Below are 15370 nucleotides of genomic sequence, written 5' to 3' on the forward strand. Positions count from 1 at the left end.
AACAAACGTGTGCTTGTACGGTGCGCGCTGCCAACAAAAACGGTTGGTGGTTTGCACACTACAAGCACGACGAAGCTTGTTTCTCCGAAATTTTTTGGATGCTTTAAAATCCACACGCCAGCAGTACAAGTACTGTACAGAACATTGGAATGATCCTACTTCTGAGCTATCCAGAGGGAGGCCGACTCCATTGTGTGGGGTCACCAGCGGCATGCGCTAAGCACATGTATTTGGCCCAAAATAAGGAGAAATAAATCATAATAACCAGCTCGTTCATCAGATCGCCCCGCCTGACACTGGTGGATGTTATGTTTTGAGAGTCTGAGCAATCTCTATCTGGCTTATAGACGGAGATCGAGAATGTCAGCGTTGGGTTTAGTAATGGACTCTTTTCGAAAACAATTCAAGAGTTATCCGCTCGAGATTGGCAGGTGTGGCTAACAAGCTTCTTACCGTGATTGAGGCAAGGGAATACGGAACCGTTAGATTACTGTACAGTAGTGGCTGTAGTGGTTCGAAAGACGTGTGGAAGTGAGAAAACCCTTACCGTGAAAAATGGTACAGTAGTGGTCTTGAGGGGGGCACGCAAGCTGCATAGCTGTGCGATGCGCGAGGGGAACTTTGGATAAGAAGGATATAAAAAGTACAGGGGGGGGTCGCGATATAGTGCCATCTTTGTTAGTGCCAGCTCCGATATAGTGCTACCCTTCTGCGGGTGGCACGCATTTTGAGCCAAAAATGAAGGGTCTCCAGAGAGGCAGTTGGATGGACGTGTGTACTGCCCGAGAGCCGCTGCCGCCGCGGAAAGATATTATGCAGTTGCTTACTAGAATAGAGACTATGGCGGAAAAAGGCAGGGCCGATGATGCAATTGGACATCTGCAAAAGTGTAGGCTGCCATTTATAGCTGCGAGAAAGGAGGAAGTCAATGCGACGGCTCAGCAGCCACTAATAACAGAAATGCTTGATTAGACTTGAGTCCGTAGTGAAGATACAAAGCATGAGTGATGGCGTCCTGCGAGCGATCTCTCTGAGCAGTGATGCAAGGAAGTGGCTGCAAAAAAGCCATAAATCTCATTATCTAACAGTGCCTGGTTCGATATAGTGCCGTTTTCGGCCCACTGACGCAGGGTGGCACTATATCGCGACCCCCCCTGTATGGGGAGAAACGGGGCGCAACGACTTACACCCATCTGCGGATCTTGTTGCATATACAGTGTACAGTATGTGTGAACGGTTGTACGGCGCGTGCGGTCGTGAATGAGAAAACCTGGGGCGTTGATGAACCGGGTCGGCTACACTACTGTAGTCTTCGAGCAAAACAACGGGCTCGCGACCAGTTACCCTTCGAAGGGTAAATTACCTGACCGTCGTCATCCGGCCCCCATCGTTCATCGGGTCTTTGGGACCGTTGTCGTCCGGCCCCCATCGTTCATCGGGTCTTTGGGGGCCGGATGACGACTGTCAGGTAATTTACCCTTCGAAGGGTAACTGGTCGCGAGCCCGTTGTTTTGCTCGAAGACTAGTGTAGCCCTGTACCTTGGCACTGAGAGCAGTTTACGGTGTCGGAGAGGCAGAAGGTATCAGTATGAAAGTGTCTTTTTGGACTTGAAATGCAAAAGTAAGGGTATTATATACGGAGAGGGTTGTTTTTCGACAGGGGCACTGGTGTCTAAAATGAAAAATATATTCCTAAACAACATGGTCGTACGATGCCGTGCAAATAAGAGTAAGAGCATTTAAGAAGGTGATGAAGACCTGTACTGAAGCAAATACATATTTACTGAATCAATATATATATAATACTGTATATACATATTTTGCCCTTGAAATGCGAAAAGTATGGTGTAATAAGGTTTAGGTACAGTACAGCACACGTCTTTTCTGTGCACAGCCTGTACAATGCTGTACAGATAGTGCAGAGCACTCTTGCTGTGGAGATGTATGACGGAAAAGCACTAACACGCGGACGTACCGTAGTATTTCTTGAGGACTGGGGATCAGGATATAACATATGACATGATAACTGAGTCGATGGCCACGGAAAATGGTTGGTTTTAGGTTTGGAGTAGGGAGAGCGGTAAGGTGAGAGTCTCGACTTGAGAGACATGAGCGGAGCCTGGACATGAGCGGAGCTTGGGCGGGTCGTTTGTTGCACAGAGAGAGGGGGGCGTGGATTTAAAGATTTTATCTGCGAGTTTGGATCGATTTGAGATAACGCGGAAAGAATTAATCTGGGCCATATTTGAGTCACCCCCTGCATCCCCACCACGAATCGCTGCCCATGCAGTGACATGCCCTGCATCTTGCACCGTTCGTTGTTGCCTTACGATCCATGCACCCCAACACGTGTCGCACCGTACCCTTTGCGCTTGAAACGGCCGACCCGTGCCTCCCCTGTCCCTTACTCTCTCCAACCGCAACCACCCCCTCCCCTCCATCCCCTCCCCTCCCCCCGTCGCTCCCCTCCCACCATGTCTACTTTCCACTAACCCTGCCCCGAAGCATGCGCGCCCGCCGGCGACCGTCGCGCCCGGGCCTCCTGCGCGCGCTGCACAACCGCTCCGTCGGCGCCGCGCACGCGGAGGAGTTCCGGTCTGCGCTCTACTCCGGCCTGGTGCCGTCCTCGACCTTCACGAGCGTCTCCAAAATCCCGTCCGTCTCCTTCCGTCGCTTCACCCCATGCGGCCGCTACCTGGTCGGCATCTCGCGCAGCCACCGCGACCTGGTCCTGTTCCGCCTGGAGTCTGGCGGCCGCCGCCCCCGCCCGCGCGACGCCGCCGCGGACCTCGACTTCGACCGCCCCTCCGTCCGCCCGCGACAGCCCCCGCCGCCCACGGCAGACCCCTGGCTCATACCGCACCACCCCGCCAGTGCCTTCATCGTGTCCCAGTTCGACTACGCGTTTCCGACACCGCCCCCCTTGGACAACCGCCTCCCGCTCGTGCCACCCCTTACTTCGCTGTTCGCACCATCGGCGCCCTACGCCAACACCCGCATGCCCCGCTCGCAACGGGCAAGTATTTTGGCGGATCTGCCGGTTCCGCTCGTGGGCGGCATTGCCCCGGGCGCGGCCAGCCCAGAGCCGAGGCCGACAAGGAATAGGAACTCTCGCACGCGCCAGAGTGACGCGGAGAGGTACTCGTGCACCTTTTCCAGGTTTTTCACAAAGCTCTACGAGGTGCCCGTCGCGCTCAACGCGGAGACCCTCGCGCCTGAGTTTTGTCTCGCCACCCCGACGGCCCGCTACCTCATCCTGGCGAGCTATTTACCGAGAGAGACGGATAACGATCCCAACATGCCTGCGTTGCAGCTGCCCATCGTCGGTGAACCTCCGCCCGCCGTTGCGTCTACCCGCGTGCTGGAGCGCTTTACTCTCCATTTGCTCAACGTCGAATCGGGCGTCGTAGAGGACCGTTTTACCCTTGAAAATGACTTTGTTGATCTTGACGGCCATGCGGGCGTGCACATGCGTGGTGACATTCTGTGCGTGCTCTCCATTCGCCACCAAGTCTTACACATCATCAAAGTGCAGGAAAACCTTGGCCGATTTGTATATGAGTGCCAGATCGGCGCCATGTGTCGCTCCGACGATGAACTGGAAATTGCGCGTGCGCGAGAAGCTGAGAATTCATACCAGCGAAAGCAGAGAGAGGAGGAACGGAAGCGCTCGTTCAGCTCCATGGTGGGATCTTCGTCACAAATTCAGAATTCTCGCCTTTCAAGCCTTCCTGACGCCTCCATGCGTTCGAAAAAATTGCCTTCCTCGCACCCTGGAGAAGGTGTTGCAGGTGGTAACGCCGCTGGACTGGCAGCCCCCCACAGCGAAGGAGCAACACCACCCAAGGAGACTGGCCTAGGAAGCGGTAAACTGAAATCGGGGTTTTACACTGGTTTGATGCAACGCCTCTTGGTTTATGTGTACCGGAGGTACCATAGCGAAGGGAACCAGAGCTTGTTCTATAGAGTTGTCGGGCAATACAGTCTTCTCGTAATGTTGAAAGCCCAATTTTTAGATGAGGATCATTTACTCATTCGTCTCGGTTCTCTCGAGCGTGGTGGCAAGATTTCGGATGTTGCCACAACCACGTGCTTCTTCGTTGTGTACTGCATTTCGACTACCACCATTTTGAATCTGTTTGAGAACAGGTCGACTGAGTTACTTTCTACGTACCAAAGGTTTCGGGATGCCTTTATCGGAGACCCCGCAGTCTCCGCCACACTTCCACGTGTTCACATAGAAAACGACAGGGCATGGTTTAGTACAGGCAGCGCACATCCGAGAAATGGAAGATCATCTAGCTCGAAACGAGTGAGAGCAGAGCTTGCGGCACTTCCAATGTCATGTCAGATGCGGAATGTATCACCGTATCTTGACAGAGGGATTTTCTCATACGACATCCATCGAATCGCGGCACTTGACGGTACAAGACCGCAATGCTTGAAAGATCTCGACACAGTGAAATTCATTAGCGTTCGCACCGGCGCACTGCGATTCAAGCTATCTCCTGGATATCGTTCAGGTGATGGAGGCCGTCGATCGCGCAGGCATGTAGGCGCTGAAGGTGGACGCCACAGCCATAGCCCTGTGTCTCGAAAGAGAAAAGCCCTGTATCTATTCCATCCCCATTACCCATTCGTAATCTCTATGGATTACAATTTAACTTTGCCAACGACTTATAACTTTCACGTTTGCGGATTCTCTGACTAGCTTGGTCTCGGTGAGAGTCCGGAATGGAGAGAGTGACCCCATGCACATATGCAGAGTGACTACGGCAACCATGAGCGTCTGCAATCAGTTCAGAGCTTAAATTTCGTGTAGTTTATGTAAAGTACCAACCTCACAGTTCATTCCCAGTTCCTTCCCGACGAGTATCTCGTACTTTCAAACAAGTTCGCAGACCTGCTCGCGTTTTTGATGATATGCTTCCTAATATCTGGCGACAGCTCTTCAGGGTAATTTATTCCCGGTGCAAGTCCCTTTTGGCCACCTTCCAGACGCTTCTTCACAAGTTCAACGGCGAAGGATGCTGTTGCTTCTCCGACGCACTCGGCCAGACTATCATGTTCAAAAGAGTATATGATGCTCGAAGTTGGGCCCTCAGCCACAATCTTCATCGCCGTGAGAGCACCGCTCAGCAAATCGACAGCTCTCACAACGGGCAAACTAAACTTCGAAAACGCAAGCATAGCTGGCCGGTTAGCTAGCCAGGATTTGGGAGTCCTTCTAGCCATCATCTGCAGCAACCAATTCCATATGGGGGGACCTGTACTGAACTTTGCAAAAATTTCTGTTCCCGGACTACCGTTAAACACATTCTCGTGTAAAGACACCACTTCAGGCAAATTTAACAAGTAGGTCGTGACCTTCCCCAGTTTTCCACCGAAATCTATCACCTCCGGGTTTCCGGCAGGGGGTAGTTTTTGCTCCCTACCATGCGTATCAAAACATGTCGCATGTTCGCTCAAGATCAAAAAAGTGCTGGCTAATACCGTCGCTCCTATTCCTCCCGTTCCTGCCGTATGGTAATAAATCTTTAGGGACTTCACCGGTTCAGTACCCATAAGAGAGGCAGCTTCCACCGCCATCAAGTTGCTCAACCCTGGGTAGATACCCGTGGATATGAGCGCGGTGTATCCTTTTGAAAGAGCAACTTCATGAAGCTTTTTGCATTCTTTAGCGTGTATGAGGTCATCGCAAATATCCATGTAGGGGACATTGGCCTGCATCGCTGCCTCTAGCACACCGGTGGGATTTTTGCTTCTCTGGAATGGCCCGGCCGTGTGAATGACGACATCGTGTGCTTTGATAAGTTTGATCAATGCGCTCTCATCCGTAATGTCAACTGATTTGAAGTGGTAGTCTACTGGTGGCAAATCCGTACGTTCATTTTGGTTACTTGTTGTCAACATGCGACAGATTCGATGGCCTTTTGAGCGGTCACGACCCGCTACGCTGATTGATAACGGAACAGGAGTGATGCGTGCGAGAGCCTTGATAGTCTCAGTACCAACGCGACCAGTGCCACCTAACACAAGAACCCGCTGTTCCGCGGCTTTCATCAGGGGGGCTGATACCACATGTCGTTGGCGTGTTGGACGTTGCGCTGAAACGAGTTTGCCTGTATGATGCCTTTCTAGGGAATTGGACTTGACAAGCCCGTGTGTTTTCCAAGTCGGCACGAAAGCATTAAGGCCCATTTCTCGCCCAGTCGTGCTGAGAGCGAGCTAGAGTTTGGTGATGGGATTAAAGTTACGTCATTACTTCCAAGAAAACCTCAAACGATAGATATCGACAAGCCGATACAAGAGCAGGCAGATATTGTAGACTAAGAGTCAATTGAGTTTCAGATTCACGAGAAGCAAAAACTTCGGACACGTGTAACAGCAACTTATTGAAGTTTACGGGGGAGTGTGCTCTGCCCGGCCGGACGCATTTGCGTGGTTGTCTATGTCTTCTACGAAACAGGCGGAGGTTCAACATGTCAATGAATAGTGCGATATACGCGGTCCCCAATTTAGGCTAGAAGCAGACAACACAGTTTCTGCAGAGTCGGGGAGCAACGACTGCAGCATAGCATTTTGTAGCAGTCAGGTCCTTATAGCAACCGCCAAATGATGTCAACGAGTTCGGAGCGTCCTGGAGAAATGAAGAGCGCACGGGGCACTCTGAATTGCTGCCACAGAACCTAGACGAGTTTGGGTTTCGGCGATGGGGCGCTTTGGTTATACGTAGACAAGCTCGAACTATAGTGCAGTATACGGCACTGAAGTGAACAACAATTTGACTAGGATGCATTGTTTGAGCATGACTGAAACAGCAGCTACCCAGCCTCGTGATCTCAACAGCTTCAAGCCCACCTGAGTCATGCACCCTCAGCCCAGCATCGAATTGCTGCGGAGACGGCAGGCTTTGGGGAGGCTGTCAAATCACACCGAAAATTGCGAGTTGGCGATCCCCAGGATTTGACGAAGCAAAATGCCTCAGTTGGTTTGGGAATGCCTGATACAAAAGTCCCCAGCGAGATTATTGAAATGTTCACGGTATTCTGGGTTTCAGTCCAACACTGGAACACTATTCTGACTCTTTGCATTGCTTAGATATATCCATCTCATCTTGTCACTTCAGTACCTCCCATCGGGTGGCACACAAAGATGGACATGGCGCGAGGGCTACTGTGGCGAGAAAGTCATGGAAAGCCAGTTCATACTTGAAACGGATACAGTATAGATAGATCTTTTGAACGTGTTTTACAAATAAAAGCTTTCAAAGCAACACCAGCTTCTCAGTGACATAGTCGTTATCTATGCCATGTGGGGAGAATGACCGCCCACGGCAATGGAAACGTGCCTAGCCGCTTGTCTCAGCAACATCGTTTCATCGTCACTACCGGGAATTCCAGCGACTCCCGCTTTGTCCGGAAACGGCGTTGGTGCGGAGTGGGAGAGGGTCATAGGTAGTTGGTTGGCAGCTATCTTCTTGGCCTGGAGTTTGGCAGCCTGGGAGTCGACATACTTAAACCGGGCAAACAGGAGGGAGCCAAAGAGGGCGACGGCGAGTCCAAAAAGATTGAGGGGTGTTATCTTGTAGCCGAAGGCAAAGATGCCAAGGACGGTTTGTAGGATGTTCTTCATCTGCCCCGTGATAGCGGTGGTAAGCGGGGAAGTCAGTTGTGTGCACATGTTGGTTAGAAAGTTGATGAGAAAAGCGGAGGCAGCCGACATGGCGAGAGCAAATGCGAACGAGGGAGTCTGCAGCTCGGGCCGGGTTTGGACGGCGTGGACGGCATTGTGCAGTTCGCCGGAGAGCAGGGCCAGCAAAAAGACGATGGGGAGCGAGATGAGCGAGACGTAGTAGAACAGGGGGAGGGCGTCCAAGGAGAGGATGGCGGTGGCTTTTTTGATGGAGACAAGGTTGGCCGCGGTGATAAAGTTGTTGAGAAAGACGAGACAGTAGCCGAGAAGGGTGAAAGAGAGATCGCCCAGGCCGGCGACAAAACTGCCAAAGACCATAACAAAGACGGTGAGCAAGATATGTCTCGATGCGGTCCTTCCGAGCACGAGCCACTCGACAAGCATGACGCTGAGGACGCTGAGCCTGCGGAATGCGGAGAACATGGGGATGTTGACCAATTGCAGTGCGACCAAGCCGACAGTGACGTTGCCGATGAAGAAGGTGGCGGGAATTGCGAGGACGGCGAGCTGTCGTGCGGAGCGCCTGGGAATGATGACGACGCGCAGCAAGCGCATGACAGACAGTGCGGCGACGCTGACGCAGAGCTGGGCCAGCATGAGGGTCCTGGGGAAGCCGAAGTGGAATGCGGACAAGCATGCCTTGTTGACGAAGACGCCGCCGAGCGAGGAGAGGCCGTAGGCGAAGACGACGGCCAGGACGAAGCGATCGCGCGGGGGCGCGGCGATGGCCGAGCCCGCGCGCGCGCCCGGCGAAGTGGCGGTGGCGGTAATGGCGGCGGGCTGACGGTGCCGCGGGTGCGGCGAGAGGAGGGATGCAGGAGGCGGGGAGTTTAGGACAGCCGCATTAAGGAGGTGACTTGTGTGGGAAGGGGTTCGCCTAACTAGCTAGGAAAGGAGGAGGCCGCTGCGCGGAAAGCGGGAAGAAGAAATGAATTGGATGCTGCCGAATCGGCTCGTGGCCCGAAGGAGGAGGCATTTCGTGTCGCCATTACTGTACCCTTGGTACTGTACGTATCAGCAGTACGTACTGTACTCTATCAAGGAACGGCGCTGAAACGCGTGCAACTTTCACACGAACACACGTATGAAGACGGGTAGGGTAACAAACAATGTTTGTTAAGTTAATACGCGAATTCATGTGGACTTGTACATGTCATGCACAAGTCCAGTTCCATCCTACCATCATTCCAATCCCAGCCCTTGCCCCTCATCTTCATCCCTATCGCCATCCTCGTCTTCCTCAATCTCCTGCGCCACCACAACAAACTCCACAAAGCACCTATCCAACACCCCCCCACCCCCGTCCTCGCCTCCCCTCATCCTACACATAATCGACACCATCCCCATCGCATTCATCTCGACTTTACAGCTCTCCGACAATCCTAACGCCTTGACACATCTCCCCAAGTGCTCCAGCTTATAACTCGCCGTCTGCATCCTCCGACTCTGAAACGCCTGAAACGTATCTGTCCTACGATCCGTCGGATCCGCGAGCACCACCGTACAAACCGCCGCCTCCTCTTCCTCCTCCGCCCCCCTCGCGCCCAGCAGCCCGACCGTCCACGCGGGCGACGACAGCCTGAATCGCGGCGGCTCCGGCGCCATGCGTAGCTCTGCCGTCGTGGCGCCGCCGTAGTCGAGCTCCGCCATCGCGTCGCGCAGCGCGTCCGAGTCGACCACGGCCATGTTGACCATGTCGTGCGCGTGGAAGCGGAAGTCCGTGTCGTCGCCTTCGTCGCAATCGAGCGTGTTGAGCTCGCACACAGAGTCTGCCTCCCCGTCGCGCAGCCGCACGACGAGCGGCGCGCCCGCGCCCGCATACCGGATTTGCACCGCGGCCGAGAACCGCTCCGCGGACGACGACCCGAAGATGTTAAGGCAGTCGATGAGCAGCGAAAGGTTGAGCCGCAGACGGACGGATGCGTCGCCGCAGCGGAACTCGACAAAGGCCCGCCGCGGGAGGATCACGCTGGCTAGCAGGCACCCCGCTTCTTCCACTGTGAACCGGATGCCGCCGTGCGTTTCGTGCGACGTCATGGTTACGTCTTGGCCCTTGTGCGCAGGGCTGTAGATGCAGCTCAGGGCATCGATGAGCGGCTTAACGCTGTCGAGACGGCCGTAGAGCACGGCGTCGTCTTCGTCGACGTCCAGCGAGTTGTCCGTCATCCTGCTGAAGGTGGACGGGGACGGGACTGTGGCGATCGACTGCAATGCGTTTCAAACGAGCATTTGCCGATTGGTGAGCGCATGCGCAGGATCGCGTACATAGGCGAGACCTCAGGCTCGGGCGAGAGAGGAACAGCAGACGAGTACACGACCTCCTCATCGTACCGCAGACGGTCTCGGACCTGGCATGACACAACGATGTTCCGTTTTCGCGCCACGAGAGAAACATCGAATATTCATATGCCAAGTGGCACACTTCAGAACGCTTTCATTTCTTCTGTAAGGATAGCAGTTTCCGCTCTCATTTCATCCCAATCCCACAAATCATCACAAACGCGATCGCCACTGCTCCCTGCCGACCTTTTCCATCTCTCACAGTCTGACTGATCCGCTGGTGAAAACCGAACGACTTCTCGTCCGCTGCAACCATGTCGGACCTTGACGATGATGATCCCGTCGATAACAAGCCCCAGATTGAGGAAGAATGCCGCCCCCAGTGCTCCAAGGTAAGTTGATCGAGCTCGCAGTCTGCATACGCCGCCCCCTTCCGTTGTGTATCGCCGCATCATCGCATTCCTGCTGACTTTGCTATCCTTTCTGCGATCCGCGCGCCGACAAACATCCACATAGCTCTGGACGGCCTATGGAGCCTGCATCAAGAGAGTTGCTACTGATAAGACCGGCGAGGCCCACTGCTCTGGCCAGTACCTGGACTTTTGGAAGTGCATCGATCATTGCGTATGTTCCTTTACAAGCCTCTTATCTACCGTCCTACTGCTTGCGATTTAAGTTTTCCTGCTTTGCAGTGCGATGCAGCGCCGTTGCTAACATTTTGTTTGTTTGCCTTGCGCCTGGTATCACTGCATTTGTGCGCACAGGCCGTGCCAAAGGTGTTTGCAACACTCAAATAACGACGATCGCGCTCTCTCTAACGCGCTTTGCTCAACCCCGCCAGTGACCCCAGCTTTTTGAATCGATTTTTAGGTCTCCTTGTTCTCCCGAAAAGCTTCATCATCAAATAAAGACAGCCGGGTTTTCACAATTCCGCAACGTACCCGAAGGGTAGCTGCCATCTGTGTGTGTCGAACGCAGCTCTCTGAAGCGCGGAGGTCTTTATAACGCTCCTACCTAGCCCTCCACCATGCCCTTCCGGCTTTTCGCAACACCGTGCCAGTTTGTCGCGGGTTCCCTAATCGTCACTCGCACCGACCTTCGCCCGGCCGTCTACTCATCCATCCGGTCCTTATCTTGTGCGATCCTGGGTTTCGCAAAATCTACAAACTCGTCCAGCAATACTGGCCAAGCCCCGTTTTCCTCGTCAAAGTTTTTCAAATCATAGTCGATGTTACGGGCAAAATCGAGCAGCAGCGAGTAGGTGTCCCTTGAAATTGCGTGCTTCTTCCCTTCGAGAAATTCAATCCACAGGTCGATGTGCGCAAACCGCCCTCCTAAAATTAAAGGGAAGAGCTGCCGTGCGACCTCGATAGGGAGGCTTCGCTGTTCGATCGGCTTGTTGTAATCGAAGGCAAACATGTAGAAACTGCGAAAGTCGTCGTCGTTGTTCAGCGACTCTTTCAAAGAGGCTGTGCAATTGGGGAGGGGGAACAGGTTTTGGTGAGCTGGGTGAAATTGAAAACTACGATTTCAGAGAGGAGCGTTTCAAAGAGGAGCGTTCGGAGCAATGGGCACGAACGTACGCAAGACAGCCTTGAGCTTCTCCAGCGAGTCTGCACCGAGATTGACGCAGCCGTCGACAAATTCGGATCGCGAGAATTCAAAGGGGGTCTTCGCTCGTAGTTTCCAAGCGAAGACGAGGGAAGTAATGTCGAGCGGATCTACATCTAAGGCCTCGAAAAGAGCTTGCATACCCTCAGCTTCGATTTTCTCTTCTGCGTAGATGTACAAGGTCCGGGTGATACAGGCGCAATGAGAGTGTTAGCATTTGCCATTTGAAGATGTGCTTTTTGCCATCGAAAGACGCAAGGGTGGGGGAGATGGGAGGCAGAAATGAAAACGTACCGGCTGCTTCTTTAAAGCGGTTGAAGAGGTCATCGATAGCGGTGAGGTTGACATGGTTCCGAGAGCCATCTTGGGAGCGGGATAGACGGTTTGAGTTGCGTCTCATAGATGGTCGAGTCTCAGTGAGAGTACGCGAAAACGGTAATTTCGATGTGCGTGACTTTCTGACTCGGCCTTTGGACGCACCGCTCATGCCAGTCTTGGGTGGCAGCAAGGGAAGCCTAGGAGGACAGGACGGCACGTGGTAAGCGCCGGAGGTGGGAGGGGATCGACGGAGAATAGGGATGCAGTAGCACGTCGGCTGCACCTGATGCTTTAGTACCCAATGACGAGAACAGGTTGGTGAACAGGTTGGTGCTGGGTGCGGTAGGGTCCGGCCAGTGGGCGCATCAAGGCGATTTCCGTTCCAGTCGGTTGCGCCAGGAGGGAAGTCGGGTGGGTGTGGCTCGCTCCGATCAGTTGGCAGACTTGTATCGAACACTACTTTGTGTGTGCAACGAATTACTGTACACAAATAGGTGGATCCAGAAAATTCACTTGACACTTTTCCTTGCCATATTGCCTACGGTTAATGTAGGATCCTATCGATTACTCAGGCCCCACATGTTTCGTCACGTTTTTTCTCTTCATTGCCAAATTGACGTTTTTCTTCTGAATTTTTAACATCACGTCGTGTGGCACATTCTCCTTTCTGGTTGCACCGCCTTCGGCACCCCTCTCAATATCCTTCTTCGTGCATTGCCAACTGTGTACATCCGGCGCACACAGGGTACACTCGACTGCCACGACTGCATCGTCCATGTCCCGTTCTCTTCGTTCTCTTCGCCCTGCCGCATCCGGACACAAAGCAGCAACAAAAGACCAATTCCGTCATTGTTGCAACACCCGAGCCACCAAATCCATCCCGTCGCTGAAAAACACGCGCGACGTCACTCATCGGCAACTATGAACGATAGGACTGACTCACCGACTGTCTGACTTTCGCCTTCACCAAATGTCGCACCCCAGTGCAACCCGTCGCACCCTCCCACCGTTGCACGAGCAGCGCCCGTACAAGCTGTATTACAGCCTTACCGGGCACAAAAAGGCCATCTCATCCGTCAAATTCTCTCCTGACGGCCGCTTTCTCGCCTCCTCCTCCGCAGACAAGACTATCCGCATTTGGGATGCCCTGAATGGGAAGGAGGTTAGCACTCTCACAGGACATCTTCAAGGCATTTCCGATCTCTCCTGGTCTTCCGATTCCAAGTACATCTGCTCCGCCTCTGATGATAAATCTATCCGAATCTACGACGTCAAGTCTAAGAATTGCGTCAAGACCCTTCGTGGCCACGAAAACTACGTCTTCTGCGTCAATTACAATCCCCAGAGCAACATTATCGTATCTGGTTCCTTTGACGAATCTGTCCGTCTTTTCGACGTACGCGGCGGCCAACCTCTTCGAGTCCTCCCAGCTCACAACGATCCCGTTACAGCGGTTCACTTTTCGCGCGATGGCGCCCTCATCGTTTCTTCCTCATACGATGGTCTGGTCCGCGTCTGGGATGCGGGCTCTGGTCAGCTGTTGAAAACCTTGGTTGGAGAGGATAATCCACCTGTCTCCTTTGTTAAGTTCAGCCCGAACGGCAAGTATATCCTTGCCGGAACTCTGGACAACTCTCTGCGTCTATGGGACTATAACACAGGCAAAGTTCTCAAGACCTACACTGGACACCTCGACAGTCGCTATTGCATCTTTTCAACATTTGTGGTCACCGGTCCCCAAAAGCATATTGCAAGCGGCAGTGAAGACAGTTTTGTTTACATTTGGGATCTACAAACAAAACGCATCATTCAGAAACTAGAAGCTCATACTGATGTCGTGCTTGCCCTCGCAGCGCACCCCAGTCTTAGCATCCTGGCCTCGGGAGCTTTGGAGAGGGACAAGACTGTTAAGCTGTGGAGGGCCCCGGATGATGTTTCGACGGTTATCCAAATGGAATCAAGTCCTCAGCATCCAGAGTAACCAGAGAAATTGTCACGTGTCTCAAAGCCCAAATCGTACCAAATTTGTATACAGGCCAACTGATGGCGGCAATCGGCGGTGAACTGCAGTCTGACTAAACCAAAGGCAGCGCCGCGTTTGAATTCTATCCGGGTTGTTCTGGGAGTATCATATCTATGGTACAATTTGCAATATGTCGTCACCCACTACTGAGACTGTTATTCCCTTGGTCCGAAAGTACCTTTCGAGAGCTGGTCGAAGCACTGCATGACCATTGTGGCTGTGGGTTCCTTTGCCAGTGATCAGCTTGAAACGACGTCGCCCGCTGTCGCGCAGTTTCCACTCCACCAGTTGAAGCGCTTCTTCTTTGGTTAAACCGTGCAGATCTATGACTCCCTTTTTGTACTCTTCAGACTTACGCATTCTGTGCAGGAGATCAGTGGACAATCGCTGTAATTCTGCGTCTTGAGCTTTCGCGTTGGCTATGTGAGAAGGCTTCCGTGTTTGATTTGCCAGTTGCTGCCATTGCATGCGATTCACGCGGGTATCCCACAGCTCGGCCCTGAGGCTATTCATTCCACTGGATGATACAGATATCGATTGACTAATTTGAGAATCTTGTTGAATTTGGTCTATGGCCTGTTGTCTCAGGGAATCAGCAATTGCCTTCTGGCGTAGTTGACGCCTGTCGGGGGTGCCGCGCTTTGCAGTGGCATTTTGTGCATACGTTTTGCTTTGTGACATGGGCCCATGTTTGTTGTCGTTCATGTTGTGGCCGCCTCCGAATGCTTGTGGCTCGTCAATCGGGAACATTTCCAGAATGTCCGTTTCCACCAATTCAAGACAGTCGTCATACTTGTCAAGTAGACCTTCTACGGCATTGCGAGAAATCCATTCGTATTTATCGCATAGGTCGTCGACACGAAATGTGCGACCCATAGACTTCTGGGCCCAGGCCCCTTGTAGCATTGGTTGCGAGGAAGCGCGGGGTGAATGCTGAAACGACAGAGTGTTTTTAAACGACGTGTTGTTTTCAGGTAAAGCGTTGTCTTTAGATGAAGAGTCATCCAATGAAGACTTTGGCGCAGGCGCATCGGAAGGGGATTCAAAGGAGATTTGAGAATATGAAGATTGAAATATCGAGGTGTACTCAGGGCGTTCTTCGACTTGCTCAGCGCTTACAGTTTGCGTTGGTTTTAATGGCGAGGAATATGCAAAGGCGGCAGAACCTTGGTTGTTCTGTGCGGGTTCCGAAGGGATGACCATTTCGCAAAGCATTTCGTAGGCTTTATCATTGTCTTGCCTGCAAACGTCAAGAATATCGGCGACGAGTGGTGTGAGATCCGGGTGTTGCTTGACGAGGCTGGCCAAACTTAATGCGGAGTCGCCATCACTCTGCTCTTCCATGATTTCGGGTCTGTTGAGATAATGTTGTTTTTCTCACGCGACAGTGCTATGGTACTAATGAGGCGGCGGTGGTGCTTCGGGGCGGTGACTTACGGGGCT

General features: G+C 52.9%; 8 protein-coding genes; 3 read left to right on the forward strand and 5 right to left on the reverse strand.

The window, feature by feature from the left end:
* Positions 1–2506: 2506 nt before the first annotated feature.
* CHC_T00003849001 (hypothetical protein) lies at positions 2507–4842 on the forward strand. XM_005715279.1 is given in 2 exon segments: positions 2507–4711; positions 4712–4842. 1 exon segment carries the CDS (start codon positions 2507–2509, stop codon positions 4709–4711), a length of 2205 nt encoding a protein of 734 aa, XP_005715336.1. The 3' UTR covers positions 4712–4842.
* Positions 4843–4848: 6 nt separating this feature from the next.
* Positions 4849–6201, reverse strand: CHC_T00003850001 (hypothetical protein). Its single transcript, XM_005715280.1, has one exon. The coding sequence runs from the start codon at positions 6199–6201 to the stop codon at positions 4849–4851; it is 1353 nt and encodes a 450-aa protein (XP_005715337.1).
* A 1027-nt stretch (positions 6202–7228) lies between these two features.
* Positions 7229–8292, reverse strand: CHC_T00003851001 (hypothetical protein). XM_005715281.1 is given in 2 exon segments: positions 7229–7305; positions 7306–8292. The coding sequence occupies 1 exon segment, from the start codon at positions 8290–8292 to the stop codon at positions 7306–7308; it is 987 nt and encodes a 328-aa protein (XP_005715338.1). The 3' UTR covers positions 7229–7305.
* A 585-nt stretch (positions 8293–8877) lies between these two features.
* CHC_T00009154001 (cell cycle checkpoint protein RAD1) lies at positions 8878–9861 on the reverse strand. The gene has a single exon (XM_005715282.1). It carries the CDS (start codon positions 9859–9861, stop codon positions 8878–8880), a length of 984 nt encoding a protein of 327 aa, XP_005715339.1.
* A 428-nt stretch (positions 9862–10289) lies between these two features.
* CHC_T00008665001 (cytochrome c reductase (Complex III) hinge protein) lies at positions 10290–10939 on the forward strand. XM_005715283.1 is given in 5 exon segments: position 10290; positions 10291–10367; positions 10492–10599; positions 10740–10833; positions 10834–10939. Coding segments are annotated over 3 exon segments (279 nt in total), but the record flags the coding sequence as incomplete, so codon positions are not given.
* Positions 10940–10954: 15 nt separating this feature from the next.
* Positions 10955–12299, reverse strand: CHC_T00009318001 (DCUN1 domain-containing protein). XM_005715284.1 is given in 5 exon segments: positions 10955–11085; positions 11086–11444; positions 11559–11750; positions 11881–11986; positions 11987–12299. The coding sequence occupies 3 exon segments, from the start codon at positions 11984–11986 to the stop codon at positions 11086–11088; spliced, it is 657 nt and encodes a 218-aa protein (XP_005715341.1). The 5' UTR covers positions 11987–12299; the 3' UTR covers positions 10955–11085.
* A 575-nt stretch (positions 12300–12874) lies between these two features.
* On the forward strand, positions 12875–13885 carry CHC_T00003852001 (hypothetical protein). Its single transcript, XM_005715285.1, has one exon. It carries the CDS (start codon positions 12875–12877, stop codon positions 13883–13885), a length of 1011 nt encoding a protein of 336 aa, XP_005715342.1.
* A 153-nt stretch (positions 13886–14038) lies between these two features.
* CHC_T00003853001 (hypothetical protein) lies at positions 14039–15271 on the reverse strand. The gene has a single exon (XM_005715286.1). It carries the CDS (start codon positions 15269–15271, stop codon positions 14039–14041), a length of 1233 nt encoding a protein of 410 aa, XP_005715343.1.
* Positions 15272–15370: the final 99 nt, after the last annotated feature.

This window comes from Chondrus crispus, genomic scaffold (genome assembly GCF_000350225.1).
Source record: "Chondrus crispus Stackhouse genomic scaffold, scaffold_202, whole genome shotgun sequence".
Classification (NCBI taxonomy): Eukaryota; Rhodophyta; class Florideophyceae; order Gigartinales; family Gigartinaceae; genus Chondrus; species Chondrus crispus.